Below are 24,410 nucleotides of genomic sequence, written 5' to 3' on the forward strand. Positions count from 1 at the left end.
CTGGTTTCAGGAATGTATTCTGGTTTTGGGGTTGTACTCTGGTTTTGGGGTTGTATTCTGGTTTTGGGCTTGTATTCTGGTTTCGGGGTTGTACTCTGGTTTTGGGGTTGTATTCTGGTTTCAGGAATGTATTCTGGTTTCCGGGTTGTATCTAGTTTCCGGGTTGTATTCTGGTTTCCGGGTTGTATTCTGGTTTCCGGGTTGTATTCTGGTTTCCGGGTTGTATTTTGGTTTTGGGATTGTATTCTGGTTTTGTATTCAGGTTTCAGGGTTGTATTTTGGGGGTTATATATTGCAGAACCCCCCCCGCCCATGTGCAGTGCTGAGTCCTACCGGATCTGCTGATTGGCTTCACTGCGGATCTTCAGCACCTCCTTGCCCTTCAGCTCCAGCTCCTTGGTCAGGGAGCTGATGTTCTCATTAAGTGTGTGGATCTGGTGGTCCAGCTGAGCGATGTGGTTCTTCCTCCTGGACACCTCCTCCTGCAGCTCAGTGATCCGACCCAGCAGCTCACGCTCCTAAAAAAAGGAACAGGAACGAAAAATAAATAAAAAAAGCACAGCCTCGTTTTCAGAACTTCGACTTGAGGCCTCATGGTGGAGGCTCGGACAGGCTGTCACCTCATGGAGAACAGCCTCCACCGAAGTTTTCGGAGTTTCAGGAAGAAGAAACTACCATTAGAGTTAAAAAAAAAAAAAAAAAAAGTTAAGCAAACAGCACAGACTATATTTATCTCCTTTTCCCTGTGGTATCCATCCCATGACCACGGATACAGACGACGTTTTCAGACACCATGGATCTGTCACATTCATATGACAATACACTCAAAAAATATATATATACTGTCTCAACTTTAAAAAACTGAGGTAACAACTTGCATGGATTGTATCTTCCTGACAGTTTCATTTCAGTATATCCAACAAGCCTCTAATTGTCACTGACACAGTTATGCTCTTATTTTCCTAAACATCTGTAAGTAAAATTCAGTTGAAGTAACTTAATTTATTCAACTCAGAACTGTGTAAATGTTCTAATTACAGCTGCAGTAACCATTATTATATCACTATGCTACTTAAAAATCATAGATATAGTCAAGTCACACATAAATACTGTTATATATGTTCACGAAACTCCTTCCTGCTATGTCCGACGTACTGTGGTAAGCCTCTTACGTCATTTCCTGTTTCTTGTTGAGTGTTTGCTGCAGCAGCTTCATAGTTTTCAGTAGAATCACTCATATCTGCTGCTGTTCTAGAATGCCAGTGCGTTAGAAAATTGCCAGTTATTACAGAATTAATTAGATAATGAAGGTTATCTGTTTCCACACAAACGGTAACCTCCTTCGATTCGTTTAGTCAGTTTAGCTAATCTACTGTAGCTTAGTGGCTAATATGGCTTCTCGTTCTCCTTCCCTTCTGTCTTGCTCGGTGTGTCAGATGCTTAGTTTTACGCCCGCTTCCTTTAGTGACAACGGAACATGTAATAAATGTAGTGGATTTGAGGCCATGGAAGCGAGGCTTAGCAAACTGGAAGCTCAGGTCTGCTCCATGAACAAAACGTTAGCTGAGACAGCTAGCCAGCCCCGTTTAGCCGGAGCGGAGCCGCTAGCCCAGGTTAGCCGTCCCCCAGCAGCTCCCGAGCAGCCGGGAGAAAAACAGGAACAGTGGGTGACTGTTGGAAGGAAGCATAGTGGCTGGTAAAGGCTGAGGTACAATAAAAAAAAAAAAAAAAAAAAAAAAAAAAAAAAAAAAAAATATATATATATATATATATATATATATATATATATATATATATATATATATATATATATATATATGTAGGCTTGCGATGAACTGGCGACTTGTCCAGGGTGTACCCCGCCTTCGCCCCTATGTAGCTGGGATAGGCTCCAAGCGAACCCCGTGACCCTAGTAGGATAAAGCGGGTTCAGAAAATGAATGAATGAATGAATGTAGGCTTGCATATATGTAACAGGGTCAATTATTTAGCAGCAATGTGGGTATGTATATTATATTGTGTATTGTTATAATGACACAAAATCTGTTCATTTTATTTTCATTTCTTTTGGTTGGTACCTGACACTGTGGGCCTCCGGGTCAGTGAGTGGAACTTTTGGTTTTGGTCTGTTCCCCAGGGAACAATTTACAGTGTGACACTGCGCACTATAACCGGAGTTTTCACACCTTTGCCTCTTCCCTTTTGTTCTGGATTTCTGTGGCAGAGGTAAGCAGCCGTACAGTTTGTGAAAATTTTTGGTTTAACCTCTGCTAATTTAATTTTTTTACATGAACCGGCTAGTTTAGGCTGTATGAGGCGCTTATAATGTACTTAAACACATTTCTGTGTCATTTTGGTTTGTGTAGGAGGTTGTTTAACAGGGGATACTGACCGGAGGTTTTTATGTTTTCTGTCACTTTTGTCAGAACAATAAACGGAGACTGCCTCCAAGGACGCACGTGCGGGTCTCCTCATTTGAAAAAAAAAGAACATAACGCAGAGTCCAACACCACCAGTAACATATATATATATATATATATATATAAATAAAATTTGATTTATATTATTATTATTATACATATTATTGTTGGAAAGTTTTTGCTTTTTGCTTTATGTAAAACAGCACTGTCACTATTATATACAATTATTTACCAGAATTTACGGCTATAACACTGTGGTTCAGGTTCAGGGGTTACGATAATTTGAATGATGGCGTATGCAAAAGTGTGTCACCAGAGACACAATCGTCTCCAAAGGGTTCAAATCAATTTACATCATGTATAACATTAACCGTGTGGACATAGCAGTCGCTGACATGTAAAAAGTGTGGAGCTCAGCAGTTAAACCCACATCATAAGACGAGGGTGAGTGGGCCTTTTTGCCAAATTGAGCGTTCTGATCTGCAGTGTGGATGAAGAGGCAAAAGGCAGATGGAAATGTCTGAACAGTGCACAGACACTGAACTCCATCACAAGCAGATGAAATCATGTCCAGTTATGGTCCACTAATGGGTCCACATGCCTCCACAGCCGTTTGGGCTCAGGACTGTGTTCAGATCTCCAACAGCTGGAATCTGTTCCAATATCCAACTCCTGTCTCAGTACCTGTCTCCATCCCACTGTCTTCATCAACGTCTTAATTTAATGTCATTTGGCTGATTCTGCCGTCCATAAACCGAGCGGCACAATTAAACACAACGGCGACAGGGCAGATTAATCTGCAATGACTCATTTACTTGTTTTCAGGCTTCATCTCATCAAACTTGTGGCTTCACAACGGGAAGAGAAAGAAAGAGGCACGAAAGAAAAAACAGGAAACAAAGCAGGGAAATAAAAGATGTCAAACTGTCGGAAAAAATTTTCTGTAGGAATTCTAGGACAAAATAAAAAAAATATATAAAAAATGACTGAAATTTTTTAGTACAAAAAAAAAATCTATTAAAAAAAATATTGAAAAATTGTTGTACAAAATAAAAAAAAAATCAGTAAAAAAAGATTGAAAATTTTTAGTGCAAAATAAAAAAAAATCTGTAAAAAGATTGAACATTTTTAGTACAAAATTTTAAAAAATCTGAAAAATGATATAAAAAAATTGGAGTACAAAACAATAAAATCTACATATAATGATACAGAAATACAAGTACAAAATAAAAACAAATCTATATAAAAATGACAGAAAATTTGAAGAGCTTTTTAAATTTTTTTTTCTAAATACCTGATAAAAGGAGAAAAGAACTTAAACTAGCATTTAGTGAGAACTTAAATTATGATTTAGTGCACATGAACACTCTGAGTGCAATTCCAACATTTGGGAATAGAGATTTCAAATTGTTGGAAATTATTTTTCTGTATAAATTGTACAACAAAATAAAAAAAAAAAAGTAAATAATGATAGAAAAATGCCATTACAAAATAATAAAATCTACATAAAATGATTAAGAAAGTGTAGTAATAAAATAAAATAATCTATATAAAATGATTGAGCAATTCTAGTACAAAATAAAAACAAATCTATATAAAAATAATGGAAAAATTCTAGTACAAAATTAAAAAAAAAACAAAAAACTTAAAAATAATTTTAAAAAACCCCAGAAAATAACTTAAATGAGCAATTAGTGAAGTAACTATACGGCTTTGATGGGTATGTATCATATATGTTATAAGGTACATTGAAGGGTTAACATACACAGATTAGCATTGGGGGAGGTGCCCATCATGTCCATGTGTTAATACGGCCCTGCCAATAAATCCACCCTATGTGTCCACAGACTGTATCAGTGACTGAATACAGTATAAATAAAATCCATTAGACTCAAACCCATGAATCTAAAACACTAACTGTGACCTTTTAACGACACAACGACCACTTTTATGACTTCAGTACAAACGGACCAATCAGAGCACGGGAAACTCACACACTTATCTTCCATTCAGTCCATAATACTCCTCCGTTAACTGGTTCATTCGCACTTTGCCACTTCTTGTTATCTCCATTTACATGCGACTTCTCCCACAGTGAACATTTCCTGTGTGATTGTCACATATTGGTTCTCTGTCGGCGCTTCCACCCTCCGCCGCTTCCCTGTAATGGCTTTGTGAAGTGCTACTAACAGTGTTTTGACAAGATAACTGTCAGTGCTCATCACATGACCTGCCCTGAAACTGCACACATACATGTCCGAGCAGCTCGTACTGATCTGAAATCGCAGGATTTCTTGGAACCGATCACTGTTTCTCCAGCGAAATAGTCTCAATATCTGCGATCTGGTGAATGTGGGACAGATAATACGCATTTTAATCATCCTCTACATTCTCTACATCAGGGGTGTCACACTCATTTTCTTCACATTCAGTCCAATTTAATCTGAAGTGGGCCGGACCAGTAAAATAATAACGATAGCCAATAAATAATGACACCACCAAATTGTTTTAGTGCAAAAAATAACATTCAGTCATGCCAATATTTACATTTAAAAACGATCCAAACAAAAAGGATGTGAATAACCTGAAAAAAATGGAGTTTGTTAAGAAATATAAGTACAATTTTTTTAACATTATGCCTCGACTTATCATTTATACATATGTGTTACAGATCGGACCTACAAAGACACAAAACATTTAGTAACAGGCAAGGTTATTATTAATGAAAACTAACAAAATGACGAAAACTAGAACTGAAAAAACATTTGTGTTAACTGAAATAAATAAAAACTATAATTAAAAGGAAAAAACAAACAATAACTAACTGAAACTGCATTGTGTGTTTACAAAATTAACTAAAACGTTTAAAAATTATGGATAAAATTCCCTTCGTTTTTGTCTTTGTCAATGTCGGATTGATATGAAAGCGCTTTATTTCGCTCGAGCAATTTTATCTAGCGGCACCATATGATATTTAACGGTCCGTCACTTGTGGTTTCCAGTTGTCTTCTGATCCCCACTCTACCTGGAAGTTTGTAAAAAAAAACATTATGACAAGAACTTGTTGCTCTCCACCATGTTGAAAAGGTCAAAGGTTATTTTTGCTTCGTGTAGCAAATTTTTTCCCAGTTCTCTTGTGGAAAATATGACATAAGGGGGTGTTCATGCGCAATTTTAGACGTCGTAACTACTATTTACCATAATTCTGCAATCACTATGTAGGGAAATCCGATTGGACTGCTCCGTTAGCTTAGCTCTGTTAGCTTAGGTCTGTTAGCTTAGGTCTGTTTTTAGACTAAAACGGCCACAGTAAAACCACTAATCACCTGTTTTGAAAAATAAATAAATAAATAAATAAATTATGATAAGAACTCGTTGCTTTCCGGCATGTTGAAAAGGTCAATGGTTATTTTCGCCTCGTGTAGCAAATTTTCCCAGTTCTCCTGCGGAAAATATGACATAAGGGGGTGTTCATGTGCAATTTTAGATGTCATAACTACCATTTACCATCATTCTCATAGCATGTGAAGGCAGCATCAGAGCTAGTCTGGAATTACTGTGTAGGGAAATCTGATTGGACTGCACTGTTAGCTTAGCTCTGTTAGCTTAGCTCTGTTAGCTTAGCTCTGTTAACTTAGCTCTGTTAGCTTAGCTCCGTTAGCTTAGCTCTGTTAGCTTAGGTCTGTTTTTAGACTAAAGACTAAGACTAAGACTAAAGACTAAGACTAGGGGTGTCTGTGACACCCCTGATGTAGAGAATGTAGAGGATGATTTAGCCCCGGGGGCCAAATCCGGCCCGCCAAAGGGTCCATTCTGGCCCTTGGGATGAATTTGTGAAATGCAAAAATTACGCTAAGATATTAACAATCCTTTTAGTTCAGGTTCAATCTCAAATGGGTCAGATCAGTAAAATACTACCCAATAACTTATAAATTCTCATAACTCTAGATTTTTCTTTTTGTAAATATAAATATTTTCATGTATTTGCACTAAAACAAAGCATAATTTCGCAAAAAAATGTGAACAACCTGAAATGTCTTAAGAGAAGTGCAATTTTAACAATATTCCACCTGTTCATAAATGTTTGGGGTATTTGTAGACCTACTGTGATCTGTAAGTTATATATAATGTACATGTGTCAATGATATTGATATTGATATTGTTAAAATTACTCGTATTTTTTCAGTTTGTTCAGGTTATTCACAATGTTTGAAAGGGTTGTTCATAGGTGTAAACATTTCCATAATGTAATTTTACTTTTTTCACGCTAAAACATAAAGGAAAGTTTGGAGTTGACATTATTTATATATTATTATGTGATTATTTTACTGGTTCGGCCCACTGCAGATCCAATTTAGCTGAATGTGGAACTGAACTGAAATGAGTTTGACAGCCCTGCACTAGAGGACTGAAGGGCTGGAGCTAAAACATAAAACTATTGGACTTAAATGGGAAAAAATGATAAATGTACCAAATGTCTTTACTGATGCTGATTTCACAGCACTAAATAAATAAACAAAAACAGAGAAAACCTGTCACAAACCTTCTGAAAACCTCCAAAATACAACATTATTAAAGTAGAACAGACTGGTATCGGATGCAAAGGATGCGATAATTGATCCGACAGTTGTGTTGGACGTCTCCAGGGAAGCAGACGACAGAGTTTGAACACACACTCACAGAAAACACACAACCCTTCACTTCATCACCCCCCCCCCACACACACACACACACACGTCTGTTCAGTAAATTGGAGTTATAAAAACATTATTTAACTCAGCGTGACGACTGTCTGCCGCTGAGCTCTTCCACTCTGATGACTCCGCTCAGGAAGTTTCAGTTTATATGTCGTTAGGGCGCCCGTACGGCAAACAAGAAATTAATGTAAATACAGCGTCAAAGACACTCTGAATCACACGGGGAGAGTAGAAACGTACTTAAAAGAGATGGGAGACTCATTCCATAACAGCACAGAAGTAGATCCTGCAGATACTTTCACTGCACTGAAGTGGAACTTTAGCCCCATTTGGAGTTTTATGATGCCTTCAGGTGCTCTCGGGAAGATGAACCTTTCCACTTGTGACTTCGAAATTATGAGTGTGTTGTGTTCAAGTGCTGACACGCAATTTATCGTGACCGGCTACTTGGGTAAAACAGTTTTGGATGTGTGACTGTTAAAATAAGCGCCTATGAGTTTTAGTTTGTGAGTAAAACTTGATGATACCATAATACAGATGTGTGGAAACTAGGGCTGGGCGTATCGATCTAAATATTAATACAGTCTACTCTCGTTAAACCGCCCGCCGGTATACCGCCATTTCCGCTTATCGCCATCCGCCAGCCCAGTTCCATGCACAAACAACACTTATACCATTGATTTCCCGACCGTTATACCGCCAGCGGCGCGGCGCGGCACCTCCGAGGTGCCCCACCGTGGCACCTCCGAGGTGCGGCTCCCAGTGTTGTCTTTTCCGTGGAAACCGGGTCGAAATGGCTCTTTGAGTGTTAAAGGTTGCTGATCCCTGCCTTACAACATAACAGAATCAAGATTTATTTAGAAACGTAATTAGAACGGGTTAACGGAGGCAGCACAGACATCATATAGTAAAGACATGCACATTATGGACGCAACCCGTTGTAACGCCATTTTCGCTATACCACCAATTTGGCCGTGAACGGAAGTTGGCGGTATAACGAGAGTAGACTGTAGTATCGATACCGAGGTGAGTATCGGTATCAGATCGATACTAGCGTGATGCGATAGATACTCTTTTTTTGCAGTTTCTCTTCTATACGTCCGGCGAGTTACTTGAATTTCCTGACAGAGTTCATGCGAGCACAGCTTCTCATCTTTGTTTTTATTTATGTATTTATTTGCATTTTATTGTGAAAGAATACTTTTGTAAATGTAAATGTAAATTTTTTCCACATTATTTTTCACAGAGAAAATTTGTCGTTGTCATTATTTATGGGTTATTTATTGTGTTGTTATTTTTACTGTAGATCACATTGGTCTGTATGTGGAACCTGAACCAAAAGGATTTGGACAACCTGGACTGTTCAGGTTCATTTTTGCACTTTCATCCTGCAGGGCCGGAATGGAACCTTTGGTGGGGGTGGGGGGGTGGGGTGGGCATGTTTGACACCTGTGGTCTGTGTCCTTCCTGCCAACTGTGAGAAGAATTTTGACTAAGTAATTACCTTCTGTCAGTACAACTATATTAATATTTCCCAAATATAAGGTGGAACAATTCTTGGTAACCGTATATCCTAGACCAGGGCTGTCAAACTCATTTTAGTTCAGTTCCACATTCAGCTAAATTTGATCTGAAGTGGGCCGAACCAGTAAAATAACAACATAATAATATATAAATAATGTCAACTCCAAACTTTTCTCTATGTTATAGAGCGAAAAAAGTAAATTTACATTATGATAAGGCTTACATCTACAAATTATCCTTTCAAACAATGTGAATAACATGGACAAACTGAAAAAATAAGTGTAATTTTAACAATATTCTGCCTCAGTTGATCATTTACACATGTGCATTATAACTTATAGATCACAGTGGGTCTACAAACACACAAAACATTTAGTAACAGGCAGAAAATTGTTAAAATTGTACTTGCTTCGCTTAAGACATTTCAGGTTGTTCATATTTGTTCAGGTTATTCACATTTTTTGCGAAATTCTACTTTGTTTTAGTGTAAATACATGAAAATATTTACATTTACAAAGAGAAAAATTTGGATTTGCCATTATTTTAATGTTGTTATGATAATATTTTACCAATTTGATCCACTTGAGATTGAACTGCTCTGAATAAGGAACCTGAACTAAAAGGATTGTTCATATCTTCAGTGTAATTTTGCATTTCACAAATTCATCCCAAGGGCCGGACTGGACCCTTTTGGCAGGCCAGATTTGGCCCCCGGGCCGCATGTTTGACACCTGTGTCCTAGTACCTCATTTATCACAGAGTTTACTCTATTCTGGGACAACACCAGAAGATATGTGGATGAATTTTACCTTTTTTATGTATATTTTATTATTATCTATTTCTTCTCTTCTATGTTCATGGAGTTTGATGGTTTTGTACGAATGAAAAACAATAGATATAATATATACTGTACGTTTTGAAAAACAGAAGTACTCTGTCATATTCCACTGTTGCTAGCCTCTCATCATCTGGTGCCTGATGGAATAAATGTGACCAAATCAAGTCCCAGAGTCTAAACTGAACCTGCTTTGAGAAGACTGTTCACTGCAGGAAACTGACTTCTGAGGTTCTTTTTCTCTGCATTTGTCACAGACGTATGACTGACAGGCCACTCATGCTGTAATACCAGACTGTTAGCCTTTATTGACTCCCTGTCGCTTGGCAACAAAACATGAGAGGAGCTGGAGGTGGCGGCGGGGGGTGGGCGGGGCATTAAAGAGCTGCGCGTCTCTGCTGGAACATGTGTATCACAAGGTGTCGACAGAGGAGCTCCTGGTGTTTGGTGGTAATTAGTGAGGTTTACAGGAGATGGTACAAGCACAGCATGATGGGACATGAGACCACCGCGGGGGTCGTATGAGACGGGCTGGTCACATGATCCCACATCGACTCCATCTTTATCTGCACCTTCAGTCTGAAGCGCTGAGATGAAACCATTCACCCACTGGTTAATGTGGTCAGGATTCCATGAGTTACACTGGAGAAAATCTACATCTGATCAAGTGTATTTTTCTCAGTTCTAGTCCAAGTATCTCGTCAGAATCAGTTTGTTTGCCATTTGCAGAAAAACTACATTAGAAAACAAGTTGTAAGAGCTCAGCATAAAAATACATGAAAGACAGAACAAGACAAAAAGAAAAAACAAAGAAAAATTACATGAATACGAGTAATAAAAAAGATACTTAAAAGAAGACATAATTACCATAACTTCTCAGTGAGATGTCAGAACTTATTTTTAGACAACAGATCTGGAAAATCTGATTTCAACAAAGCTTACCCAGATAATTTTCACTTGTTCTATTGGCAAATTTTTGTTTTGCTTAAATTAAGCAAAACAATCTTGAATTTAGCAAAAAAATCTTGAATTAAGAAAAAAGAAAAAAAATTGAATTAACTAAAAAAAATTATCTTGAATTGAGCAAAAAAAAAACCTTGAATAAAGCAAAAAAAAAAAAAACAAATTATATGGCAAAAAAAAAATTCTTGAATTAAGCAAAAAAAATCTTGAATTAAGCAAAAAAAAAAAAAAATCTTGAATTAAGCAAAAAAAAAAAAAAATCTTGAATTAAGAAAAAAAAAATTAATTAACCAAAAAAAACCCATCTTGAATTAGGCAAAAAAATCTTGAATTAAGCAAAAAAGAATCTTGAATTAAGCAAAAAAAAAAAAAAAATCTTGAATTAAGCAAAAAAAATCTTGAATTAAGCACAAAAAACCCCCCAACTTGAATTAAGCAAAACCCCCCCCCCCCCCCCAAAAAAAAACTTGAATTAAGCAAAAAGGAAAAAAAGATTTTCCAGATCTATTGTCTAAAAATAAGATTTAGATTTTTTCCAGTGTAATCATGAATGAAAGGCTCATAGGTACATAGAAACATAACTCCCATGATCCTCTTCCTGACAGGACACTGGACTTAATGCACAACATTATTAGTGTGTTTTTGTGCGTTGTAACAGAGGTAATTTCCTCAGGGATCGATAAATAATCTGTGATTCTGATTCATCCTGATGCACTTTCAGCGTAATTGATGGAGGACAAAGTCTGCAGAGCTTGTGTTCTGTGTAAATGTATTTATAAATGTCAGAAAGTCCTTGTCTGTAGGTTGTTACCCCAGTCTCAAGAGGAAATACCAAATGAGATCTGGTCAGAGGGATGGAATTCTCCAAACTGTACCACAAACTCACTATCATGGAGGGGTTTTTGTTGGAAATGTCCGGCCTGTTTCTTTATTACATCTGTATGAAAATCACATTTTTCTGGAGTTCATTTTTGCTGCTGGAGGGAGTGCGGTTCACTGGAGGCAGATCCAGCACATGTATTCTGGTCCTGTCCTGGTGTTGTCGGCTTTTGGGAAGAGATGATTAAACTGATGTATTCAGTTTTTGGGGTTCATTTTGATATGTCATTGGCTACTTTGTTTTTTAGCATTCCCCCAGAGGAATTATGTGAAAGTGACATATATCTATTTAGAATACTGAGTAAAATGAAAACATCTTGAATTAAGCAAAAAAAATTAATCTTGAATTAAGTAAAAAATTATCTTAAATGAAGCAAAACTGAGAATAACGCCAAAAAAATACTGAATTAAGTATATATATATATACATATATATATATATATATATATATATATATATATATATATATATATATATATATATATATATATATATCTTGGATTAAGCAAAAAAAAAAAAGAAAATTGAATTAAGCAAAAAATAAATAAATAAATAAACTGTGAATTAAGCAAAAAAAAAAAAACAAAAAAAACCCCACCTTGAATTAAGCAAAAAAAAAAATTATCTTGAAATAAAAAAAAAATTTAATTAACCAAAAAAAAAATCTTGAATTAAGCAAAACAATATTGAATAAAGCAAAAAAAAACTGAATTAAGTAAAAAAATTATCTTGGATTAAGCAAAAAAATAAATTGCATTAAGCCAAAAAAATCTTGAATTAAGGAAAAAAAAAAATCTTGAATTAAGCCCCCCAAAAATCTTGAATTAAGCAAAAAAAAATCTTGAATTAAGAAAAAAAAAATCTTGAATTAAGATAAAAAATCTTGAATTAAGCAAAAAAATCTTGAATTAAGTTAAAAAAAAAATCCTGAATTAAGCAAAAAAAAAAAAAAAAAAAAAAAAAAATCTTGAATTAAGCAAAAAAAAACCAAACCAAAACAAAAAAACAAATCTTGAATTAAGTAAAAAAATCTTTTTTGCCGCAGGCAAAAAAAGCCATCACCAAATATTGTCTTAAAAAGGACCCTTCCTCAATCTCCTTGCTGATAAAAATATTAAACCAAATGCATTTAATGGAAATGATGACATACAACGTCCACCTACAACAGCACACGTGTGTAAAGTCCTGGAAAAAATGGGACTTTTTCATTCAATCTGTGGACAGTAAACAGTGTGTACATGTCTGAATGGACCTGTGACCTGTTCTGTTTGTTTGGTGCCTTTAATTAAAACAATAAAAAATAAAGTACAAACAAACAAACAAAAAAAATACGACCAGTCTCAATAAATAAATCTGGATGTACAAGTACTGATCCAACACAATGTAATTCAGCGTTAAATCAGTCCACAAACATATCGGACATTATCTGCAGAGTACTTTAAATACATATAAATGAGTTTGTTTCTTGTGCCAGTGTCAACATTTCCTGAAAATGGCATCCAAATCCTTCCAGAACTTTTTGAGTTACCTTGCTAACCAGGGGTGTAAGAAAATATCAGTTCTGCAATATATCGCGATATTTCATTTCACAATATTGTATCGATATTAAAAAGTCCTGTATCGATATTTTTAGGTATTTATTCAAATGCAGATATTGTGGAGGTTCGTTTTAGTTTTAGTTTATATTTTATTTATTATTATTTAACACTATTTTATTCAATTATGTTCGTTCCTTTGTTGGGATTGAACTCAAATACTGTTCTGATGTTAGTTCTGAACTAATAGAAACTGAACATTTGAACAGGATCTGAAACTAACGTCTGAAAAACACAATTTCAGTTTGAACACAGGAACATTTTGTGATATGACATTAGATCCTGTTCCGATCAAATAATTGTATTCTTCAAGGAAATAATCATTTAAAAAAGAAACAAACAAAAAAATTGCCTTTTTAACAGTATCGACAGAATCGTATGTCATGATATATCGTTTATTGTATCGTGATTCTAGTGTTATGATTTGTATCGTATCGCCAGGTTCTTCCCCATACACAGCTCTATTGCTAACAGACTAGGGCTGAACGATATGGACAAAATTTCATATCTCGATATTCATACCAGATATCTCGATATCGATACGATACGATATGACTACGGGTTCGGTGAAAACCAAGCATTTTTCATAAAAATACTAACATTATAAAACAAAAGAATGTGGAAAGTGCAGTTTTATTTATAAGAACTCACTGCCAGTCATCAGCATTAACATAAAGTACGAGTAAATGAAATTTGTTGTGACTTCCAGAGCTGTACATGCAGGGTGAGCACGGGGGAAATCTGTATCATTTATATCGTTGCTTTTTCGATATTAATATCTTGAATGTTCATATCTCGATATCGATACGATAACGCTATATCTTTCAGCCCTGTAACAGACAGACAAACAAACCCCGATGAAAACATAACCTCCTTGGTGGTGGTAAATATTAGAATAAATGGTGATAAATCACTTAAGAAAGATTAAAGAGAGAAAAATTCATTTAGCAACTGGTTTAAATGTAGCTCTGGGTCTTTATGGGTTAAAACTGAAAGCTAATAGGAGGCTTCAGGTGCCTGAGTGCGATAATCCAGTGGAAATCAGTCAAAATTACAGACTGTTCTTTGTGTTTGTGCAGACGGCGTTCCCCCGACAAGCTGAAGCAGACGAACAGTAACAAAACGAACGGACTTTTACAGTGAAACGGCTCCAACTTTAGAAGATAACCACAAATTAATTAATGTGGATGGCTGAGGGGCTGTATTATCTTCAGACACACTTACATTTCCCCCATCACTTACACTGAAAGCCTATTTAGGAGTGAATATGAAGCAGAGTAATGACTGTTTTTACCGACTGTGAGTCCATTCAGCGGCAGAAAGGTGTGAAAATTACAGCTACGAGTGTTAGGCGTCGTAGGTTCGCTCTTAAAAAGGTCTCGGTCGAACTGACGTAAAACGGAAAAAGACAGAATGGCAACAAATCAACACGTTCAAGAAGCTGCAAATATTTCAATCAGCCGTTCCATTAAACCATCGATCATTTCAGCGCTACGTCGAGCTCATTAAAACCTGGAGCGACGATCATCAGTAAAGGGATGTTTCAGGTTCCACATTCAGCCCAGTATGATCCCAAATGGGTCGGACCAGTAAAATAATAACATACAAATAAATATTTCTTTGTTTTAGTGTAAAAAAATAACATTAAAATATTAAAATATGTATATTTACAAACTATCCAAACAAAAAAGATGTGAATAACCTGCAAAAACTGACATTTCTGAAGGAAAATAAGTGCAATTTTAACAATATTTATACATCTGCATTATGAATCGGATCTGCAAAAGCATAAAACATTTAGTAACTAGGCAGAATATTGTTAAAATTGCCCAATATGGGTCGGAACAGTAAAATAATAACATATAATAATGAAAACTCTAATTTTTCTTTGTTTTAGTGTAAAAATTTATCATTAAATTTTTGAAAATTTGAACATTTACAAACTATCCAAGCAAAAAAAAATTTAAATAACCTTAAAAAACTGAAATTTCTACAGGAAAATTAGTGCAATTTTCACACTATTTATACATGTGTGTAATGAATCAGATCTACAAAAGCACAAAACATTTAGTAAAAAGGCAGAATATTGTTAAAATTGCCCAATATGATCCCAAATAGGTTGGACCAGTAAAATAATAACATATTAATAAACATTTCTTTGTTTTAGCGTAAAAAAGTAACATTAAATTATGAAAATATGTACATTTACAAATTAGCCAAACAAAAAAAAATTAAATAACCTTAAAAAACTGAAATTTCTGAAGGAAAATAAGTGCAATTTTAACAATATTTATACATGTGCATTATGAATCGGATCTACAAAAGAACAAAAAATTTAGTTTCAGGCAGAATTTTGTTAAAATTGCACTTAATTGTTTTTAAATATTTCATTTGTTCAGGTTATTCACATTTTATTGTCAAAGGACAGTTTGTTCATGTAAATATTTTCATAATTGAATTAACCATCGATCATTTCAGCGCTACGTCGAGCTCATTAAAACCTGGAGTGACGAACATCAGTAAATCTAACCCATCTAATCAACACCTTAAATCAGGGATGTTTCAGCTTCCACATTCAGCCCAGTATGATCTCAAATGGGTTTGTTTTGTCCACGAAGCAAAAACAACATAAGTGTCGGAGAGAAATTCCACTCGACTAGAAAGTCATCCATGGAAGCAGCTTTGTTTGCTCTGAGTGAGTGTTTGGAAACACGGTGGTGCTGAGTGTTCAGATGTTCGTTCAATGAGCAGACACATTATGGTGATTGCAATCAAGAGTGAAGCCGTGGGTTTGGTTTACAGCTGCACAGTGAATGGTGGGCTTTGGAGAAACAGACCCAGGGTCAGAATGAAAAAAAGAGACGACAAGAAGTAGAAGTGAGAGGAGAAACGCAGCTTTAACGGCTGTATTCAGTGAGAAGGTCAACAGACTGAGCTGGGGCTGAATCCATCAGTTCCTGAACCTTTATCTGGGGTCTGGGGTTCGATTCTTGTAGTCGAGTAATTTTCTTTCTAGTTTCTAGTTTCTTGTAGATTTTCAATAAATCTACTTAGTGATTTGATGTTTGAGGTAGTTGGTACTGGGTGAAAATGCTGATAATAAAGAACGCTTCATTAACCCCGCCCCCCGAAGGGGAGGCAAGGGCTAATGATTTTAGTTCAGTTTGTTTGTTTGGTAACACTTTAGCAGCAAATCTATTGGTTGAATTCAAACCAAATTGGGTCTATAGATTACCAGTGATCCAGAATAGATGTGATTACATTTTGGGAAAAGTAGGTCAAAGTTCAAATTTTTATGAATTTTTAAAATCTTTCTTTTCCCATTTATTTATAATGGGTGAAATTTCAAATGTCTTTAGCAGCGAAACTATTGGTTGAATTCAGACCAAATTTGGTTTAGAGATTGTCAGTGACCCAGAATAGAGCTCATATTTTGGGAAAAGTCAGTCAAAGTTCAAATTTTTTGTTAATTTTTTAAATCTTTTTTTTTTTTCCCATTTACCTATAATGGGTGAGATTTCAAATGTCTGTAGCAGCAGAACTATTGGTTGAATTCAGACCAAATTGGGTTTATAGATTACCAGTGACTCAGAATAGACGTCATTACATTTTGGGAAAAATTAGATAAAGTTAAAAATTTTCAAGAATTTTTTAAATCTTATTTTTTCCCATTTACTTGTAATGGGCAAAATTTCAAATGTCTGTAGCATCAAAACTATTGGTTGAATTCACACCAAATTTGGCTTATAGATTGTCAGTGACCCAGGATAAATCTCATTATATTTTGGGAAAAGTAGGTCAAAGTTAAAATTTTTAAAAGAATTTTGTAAATCTAATTTTTTCCCATTTACTTGTAATGGGTGAAATTTCAAATGTCTGTAGCAGCAAAACTATTGGTTGAATTCATACTAAATTGGGTCTATAGATTCCCAGTGACACAGAATAGATCTCATTACATTTTGGGAAAAGTTAGTTAAAGTTCAAATTTTTTATGAATTAAAAAAAAAAATTTCCCATTTACTTATAATGGGTGAAAGTTCAAATGTCTGTAAAAAACATCAGTTTTGTTTCAGTTCACTTCAGACTTGTCACATATATAGAGGCAGTTGATATGACATCAGCACATGCATAGACATGATGACATCAGCTGGACCGATGCCAAAATAAGATACAATACGTGTGAGGGGCGGGGCTTGTCGTGCCTGGAACCACTTACTTCGTTTACTTTTGTCTTGTAACATATTGTTAGCATCTTAGCATAGCAAGCCCTACACTATGTGGACAAAAGTATGTGGACACGTTGAATACAGGTGTTTCTTTTCTAACAGGGGTCTGGGATCCAAAACAATAATGATTAATATCAGAATATAGTTTTATATTGGGATAAATATCAAATTGATAATTAATAATGATTTCTTTGTGTTAAATCCTCATCAACAGGACATCTTACAGCTGTAGACATGATGTGTCCCAATATTTATGTCCACATAGTTTATAAACATCAATATTTCCTTAAAGTTCAATGGTAGATTTTGTTTCTCAGTGAGATGTGAAGAAAGTAGATGGTTATTTGTCATAGAAAATTATTATTTTAGTAATGAATCAGTGTTTTGATTGTGGTTTATGGGTTTCTTTCAGTTATTTTTAAGAACAAACACCATATTGGTTCATTTTTTGTTACCGTTTGTTGTGTTAAAGTGAATCTGTGCTTTACAGACACAATAATTCAGATTTGTAGAGTAAAGAATGATCAAAATAACTCAAAACAGGACAGAACAGAGGAAAATCTACCATTAAACTTACAGAAATATTGATATTTCTATGTAAAATCCTGGTGTATCCATGGTGCACCCTCCGTCTGCTGTGTCCTACCTGTATCCGGTTGTTCTCCAGGGTTTTCTCCAGCTCCATCTTGGCAGCAGCCGACTCCTGTTGGTGGGTTTGTCTCAGATGTTCGATGGCCGATGCGTGGATGTGATTCAACTCCGACCGCAGAGAGGCTGATGGGAAACATTTAGAGGCAGAAATTAAAAATGACATATTTTATTTACAAATGACAAAAAATGACAAAAAAAAGACAAAAATTAAACATCCTTAACTTTTTGTTTGTAGTGTATATACGTGGATGTTTGGCTCTTTATGGGTTAACATCATCGATTGTTAATATCTTCAGTATAATTTTTGCATTTCACAACTTTCATCCCACGGGCCGGATCGGACCCTTTGGCGGCCCGGTTCTGGACCGTCTGCCTTATGTTTGACACCCCTGATTTAGAGGTTTGTCACAGCTGCCTTGCAGAAGCCAATAACGTAATAACAAGTGATAACATAATAATGGCCGATTACATAATAAATTTGCGCTTTTTAAAATGCAATAGGCCCATAACGTAATAAAAGTCCTGAACTGATAATAACTTTTGGCCAATAACATAAACTTATTACATTATTGGCTGGTTATTATGTTATTGTCCAGGTAAACAAAAATTCTTTGCAAATGTAATAACTTAGCAAATAATGTAAAAATATACTAATATCACTGTATTTAAGTTTCATTTGTTAGATATAACTGTGATGACCCTGTGTTATTATCAAACTGTAATAGTTAATAATGCTAATAACTAGCCAACAGTTAACTAGGGGAGAGAGAGAGAGAGAGAGAGAGAGAGGTCATTTATTAAATAATGTTCGTTCCTTTGTTGGGATTGCACAAAAATACTGTTCTGATGTTAGTTCTGAACTAATAGAATATGAACATTTGAACAGGATCTTAAACTGTAAGGTCTGTAAAACAGAATTTAAGTTTTAGCAAAGGAATATTTTGTGATATAGCATTAGATCATGTTGTTATCCAATAAAATGTACTTAGTATTTGTGCAGATTTCTGGTGTAATTCAATTTTTCAAGGAAATAATCATCTTTTAAAAAGAAACAAACAAAAAATTGCCTTTTTAACAGTATCATGATATAGTGTGATAGATCATATCGTGATCCTTGTATTGTGATTTGAATCGTCTCGCCTGATTCTTGCCGAAACACAGCCCTACCAATAACGTAATAACCAGCCACTAACGTAATAAGTTATTACGTCATTGGGCAAAAGTTTTTACGTTAACGGTCCTTATTACGTTATTGGCTGCTACATGCCTCTTGGGTGATTTCAGGTCACTTCACAGCGTTAGAAAACAGAAAAGACTGTTGGACTGTTGGACTGCAGCTCCGGAGCGTAGGAGGGACTGGAAGGTGCAGGAAGCGGTGGTGGTGTGGTCCAGTTCTGGAGCCGCCACACCAGTACGACGCAGTGATAAACGGCCTTCCATTAACCTTCACGTCATGGTGCTGACACTGGAGCGCTGCCTCCATCCATCTCCCACTTCCCACATCCTGAGCCTCTTTTATTCCCTCCTGCTCTTTATCTGTCTGCCTCTTACTGTTCTTCATCTTCCCCCTGAGTGTGATTATGTGAGTCCACGGTCGACTCACGTGTGCTCACACTGTGTCCATACCATGTTATGTACTTTTATGATGTTTTCATTCCATCTGTCTTATTTTACTGCTGGATCTGTTCATTATTTGACGCTGCAGCGGTCTTTCACAGCTGTCTGTCTTCACCCTGACGTTCTGAATTAGTCTCACGTTCAAGTAGGAAGGTTCTATCGGCGTCTTCTCCCTCTATACGCTCCTCTAAACCATTAGGCTGTTTGCAATAAAAGGTGTTCATTGGAGTGAGGATTAAAGGCCGCTTGGATGAAGGCACTCTTCTTTATGTGAAAAGGAGAAAAAACACTATTTATTTATTTATTTATTTACTTAGTAATAAAGAGCCCTTTGTACCTAATGAACGCTCTTGTGCAAACAGGGATAATGGTTTTAACCCCGTAAAACCAGACCATTACAGAAAAACTACACAAAATTCAAATTTGTTGGAATTGGGATGTTTCTTATTAGATTTTTTTTTTTTTTTTTTTTTTCTCCTGTAATGTTTTTCAGTCAGTGAAGATGAATTTCCCCACGGGGACCAATAAATTAAATCTAAAATCTAAATCTATCTATCTATCTATCTATCTATCTATCTATCTATCTATCTATCTATCTATCTATCTATCTATCTATCTATCTATCTATCTATCTATCTATCTATCTATCTATCTATCTATCTATCTATCCATTCTCTGTTCATTGTGCTACTTATTTGTGTTTGTTTTTGTCCATTTTCTTGCCTATTTTGTTCATTTTTCACTAATTTTGTCACATATTTTTTGTTTTTACTCATTTTGATGCTTATGTTTTTTAATTTTTGTTCACTTTTTTTCTCATTTTGTTAGCTTTTTTAATCAATCTAACATTGAAGAAAGAGGAGAGGGAGGAGAAGGAGTGGACTTTTTTCCTCCACTCCTCAGTCTCTTAATCCCGTATTCATTCGTTCCATATTGTTCTTGCTCATGTTCTTCATCGTTTCATCCACTGATCCACTTTTTAAATCAATCTAACATTTTTCCCCACTATCTGTCTATCTATCTATCTATCTATCTATCTATCTATCTATCTATCTATCTATCTATCTATCTATCTATCTATCTATCTATCTATCTATCTATCTATCTATCTATCTATCTATCTATCTACAGGGTTAATGGATTAACTTCCCTCTAGTGTTAATACAGTATTCTGACATTAATTCTACGCAGAAACCCTTTAAATGTCCATAGACTGGATTTTTCAGCTCTTCCTCTCCAGATAATTTTCCCCCAAAGTAAAACTTTTCAATGTCTGTTGTTTCTTGTGCATTGATGTTCCCCTCCAGACTCGTTTAAACATGTTCTATTGGACTAATTATCTGTGTCTGATATGTTTTTCCTCACTAAAGTTGAATAAGTTGAAATATAAATAAGCAGAGTTTTCTCAGAATTTCACTTTCCACAGTAAATTGGCTCTGACTGTGACCGACTCTCCAAATGAGTCTTTTTTCCAAGTAATTTTGTTGAGATAGAAAATGTGTCGGCGGGTCATGGGGTGATGGTGGTGGTGGGGGTGGGGGTGGGGGGTCTTACCCAGCATGGCTTTGCCTTCGTCCTCCAGTTCAAAGCGCAGCGTTTGCAGCTCTTGTTCCGACTGTTGTTTGAGCGTCTCGATGCTCTGGCGGTGAGCCTCTCGCAGAGACTGCAGCTCTGCGTGGTGATGATGGCGGAGACGCTCCTCCAGCTCCTGATGGACAGACCAGAGCCACAGGGAGGGGGGGTTAAGACGAGGGTACGAAAGACCAAACAAAGACAGGGCCGAGAAACCGGCAAGAAACAGAATAAATGGACAAAAATGAACACAAAGAAGTAGCACAATGAATAAACTGATAATATTAACATTTTGTTGCTATAGGTAGATAGATGATGGAAAAGGAATGTCAGACTGGTTAAAAAAGTGAACAAAATAAGGAAAAAAGTGACCAAAAGTGGACAAACGTAGGCATCAAAATGAGTGAAGACAAAAAATGTGCAACAAAATTTGTGAAAAATGACACAAAATGAACAAAAACTGAACCTTTTGTTGCTAGATAATGGCAAAAAAAGTCAAATTGATTCAAAAAAGTTAAAAAAAAAAAAAAAAAAAAGGAGGAATAAAGTCGCCAAAAATGGACAAACATAAACATCGAAATGAGTAAAGACAAAAAATAAGCAGCAAAATTAGTGAAAAATGAACAAAATGAGACGAAAACTGAAAACAATAGGTAAGAAAATGGACAAAAATGAACACAAATAAGTAGCACAATGAATAAATTGATAATATTAACATTTTGTTGCTATAGGTAGATAGATGATGGAAAAGGAATGTCAGACTGATTAAAAAAGTGAACAAAATAAGGAAAAAAGTGACCAAAAATGGATGAACGTAAGCATCCAAATGAGTGAAGACAAAAAATATTCGACAAAATTTGTGAAAAATGACACAAAATGAACAAAAACTGAACCTTTTGTTACTAGATAATGGCAAAAAATGTCAAATTGATTCAAAAAAGTTAAAAAAAAAAAAAAAAAAGAGGAATAAAGTGGCCAAAAATGGACAAACATAAACATCGAAATGAGTAAAGACAAAAAATAAGCAGCAAAATTATTGAAAAATGAACAAAATGAGGGAAAAAGATAAAAACTGAACCTTTTGTTACTAGATAATGGCAAAAAATGTCAAATTGATTCAAAAAAAAAAAAAAAGGGGGAAATAAGTGGCCAAAAATGAACAAACATAAACATCAAAATGAGTAAAGACAAAAAATAAGCAGCAAAATTAGTGAAAAATGAACAAAATGAGACGAAAACTGAACACAATAGGTAAGAAAATGGACAAAAATGAACACAAATAAGTAGCACAATGAATAAACTGATAATATTAATATTTTGTTGCTATAAGTAGATAGATGATGGAAAAGGAATGTCAGACTGATTAAAAAAGTGAACAAAATAAGGAAAAAAGTGACCAAAAGTGGACGAACGTAAGCATCCAAATGAGTGAAGACAAAAAATATGCAACAAAATTTCTGAAAAATGACACAAAATGAACAAAAACTGAACCTTTTATTACTAGATAATGGCAAAAAATGTCAAATTGATTAAAAAAAAAAAAGAAAAAAAAAAGGGAAATAGCAGTATATGTAGTATATGTATCTGTAGTATCTGTATTTGTAGTATCTGTAGTATCTGTATTTGTAGTATCTGTAGTATCTGCATATGTATCTGTAGTATCTGTATTTGTAGTATATGTATCCGTAGTATCTGTATCTGTAGTATCTGTATTTGTAGTATCTGTAGTATCTGTATATGTATCTGTAGTATCTGTATCTGTAGTATCTGTATTTGTAGTATATGTATCCGTAGTATCTGTATCTGTAGTATCTGTATTTGTAGTATCTGTAGTATCTGTATATGTATCTGTAGTATCTGTATCTGTAGTATCTGTATTTGTAGTATCTGTAGTATCTGTAGTATCTGTATCTGTAGTATCTGTATTTGTAGTATCTGTAGTATCTGTATCTGTATCTGTAGTATCTGTATTTGTAGTATCTGTAGTATCTGTATCTGTATCTGTAGTATCTGTATCTGTAGTATCTGTATTTGTAGTATCTGTATATGTATCTGTAGTATCTGTATCTGTATCTGTAGTATCTGTATTTGTAGTATCTGTAGTATCTGTATCTGTATCTGTATCTGTAGTATCTGTATCTGTAGTATCTGTATATGTATCTGTAGTATCTGTATCTGTATCTGTAGTATCTGTAGTATCTGTATCTGTATCTGTAGTATCTGTATCTGTAGTATCTGTATTTGTAGTATCTGTATTTGTAGTATATGTATCTGTAGTATCTGTATTTGTAGTATATGTATCTGTATATGTATCTGTAGTATCTGTATTTGTAGTATCTGTAGTATCTGTATATGTATTTGTAGTATCTGTATCTGTAGTATATGTATCTGTAGTATCTGTATCTGTAGTATCTGTATTTGTAGTATATGTATTTGTAGTATATGTATCTGTAGTATCTGTATCTGTAGTATCTGTATTTGTAGTATATGTATCTGTAGTATATGTATCTGTAGTATCTGTATCTGTAGTATATGTATTTGTAGTATCTGTATCTGTAGTATCTGTATTTGTAGTATATGTATCTGTAGTATCTGTATCTGTAGTATATGTATTTGTAGTATCTGTATCTGTAGTATCTGTATCTGTAGTATATGTATTTGTAGTATCTGTATTTGTAGTATATGTATTTGTAGTATATGTATCTGTAGTATCTGTATCTGTAGTATATGTATTTGTAGTATATGTATCTGTAGTATCTGTATCTGTAGTATATGTATCTGTAGTATCTGTATCTGTAGTATATGTATTTGTAGTATATGTATCTGTAGTATATGTATTTGTAGTATCTGTATCTGTAGTATATGTATTTGTAGTATCTGTATTTGTAGTATATGTATTTGTAGTATATGTATTTGTAGTATATGTATCTGTAGTATCTGTATCTGTAGTATATGTATTTGTAGTATCTGTATTTGTAGTATATGTATTTGTAGTATATGTATTTGTAGTATATGTATCTGTAGTATCTGTATCTGTAGTATCTGTATTTGTAGTATATGTATCTGTAGTATATGTATCTGTAGTATCTGTATCTGTAGTATATGTATTTGTAGTATCTGTATTTGTAGTATATGTATTTGTAGTATATGTATTTGTAGTATATGTATTTGTAGTATATGTATCTGTAGTATATGTATTTGTAGTATATGTATTTGTAGTATATGTATTTGTAGTATCTGTATTTGTAGTATCTGTATTTGTAGTATCTGTATTTGTAGTATATGTATCTGTAGTATATGTATTTGTAGTATCTGTATTTGTAGTATATGTATCTGTAGTATATGTATCTGTAGTATCTGTATCTGTAGTATCTGTATTTGTAGTATATGTATCTGTAGTATATGTATCTGTAGTATCTGTATCTGTAGTA

At 34.7% G+C, this 24,410-nt stretch overlaps 1 protein-coding gene across 1 annotated transcript in view; it reads right to left on the reverse strand.

The window, feature by feature from the left end:
- Positions 1-24,410, reverse strand: part of fam184ab (family with sequence similarity 184 member Ab) — a 219,361-nt gene that overhangs the window by 63,676 nt on the left and 131,275 nt on the right. Inside the window, exons 14-16 of the mRNA XM_030128825.1 lie at positions 20,962-21,115; positions 17,786-17,913; positions 334-518 (exon numbers count right to left, since the gene is read on the reverse strand). Coding sequence (XP_029984685.1) covers positions 334-518; positions 17,786-17,913; positions 20,962-21,115 — 467 coding nt within the window. The remainder of the gene's footprint in view (positions 1-333; positions 519-17,785; positions 17,914-20,961; positions 21,116-24,410) is intronic.

Source organism: Sphaeramia orbicularis, chromosome 24 (assembly GCF_902148855.1).
Source record: "Sphaeramia orbicularis chromosome 24, fSphaOr1.1, whole genome shotgun sequence".
Classification (NCBI taxonomy): Eukaryota; Metazoa; Chordata; class Actinopteri; order Kurtiformes; family Apogonidae; genus Sphaeramia; species Sphaeramia orbicularis.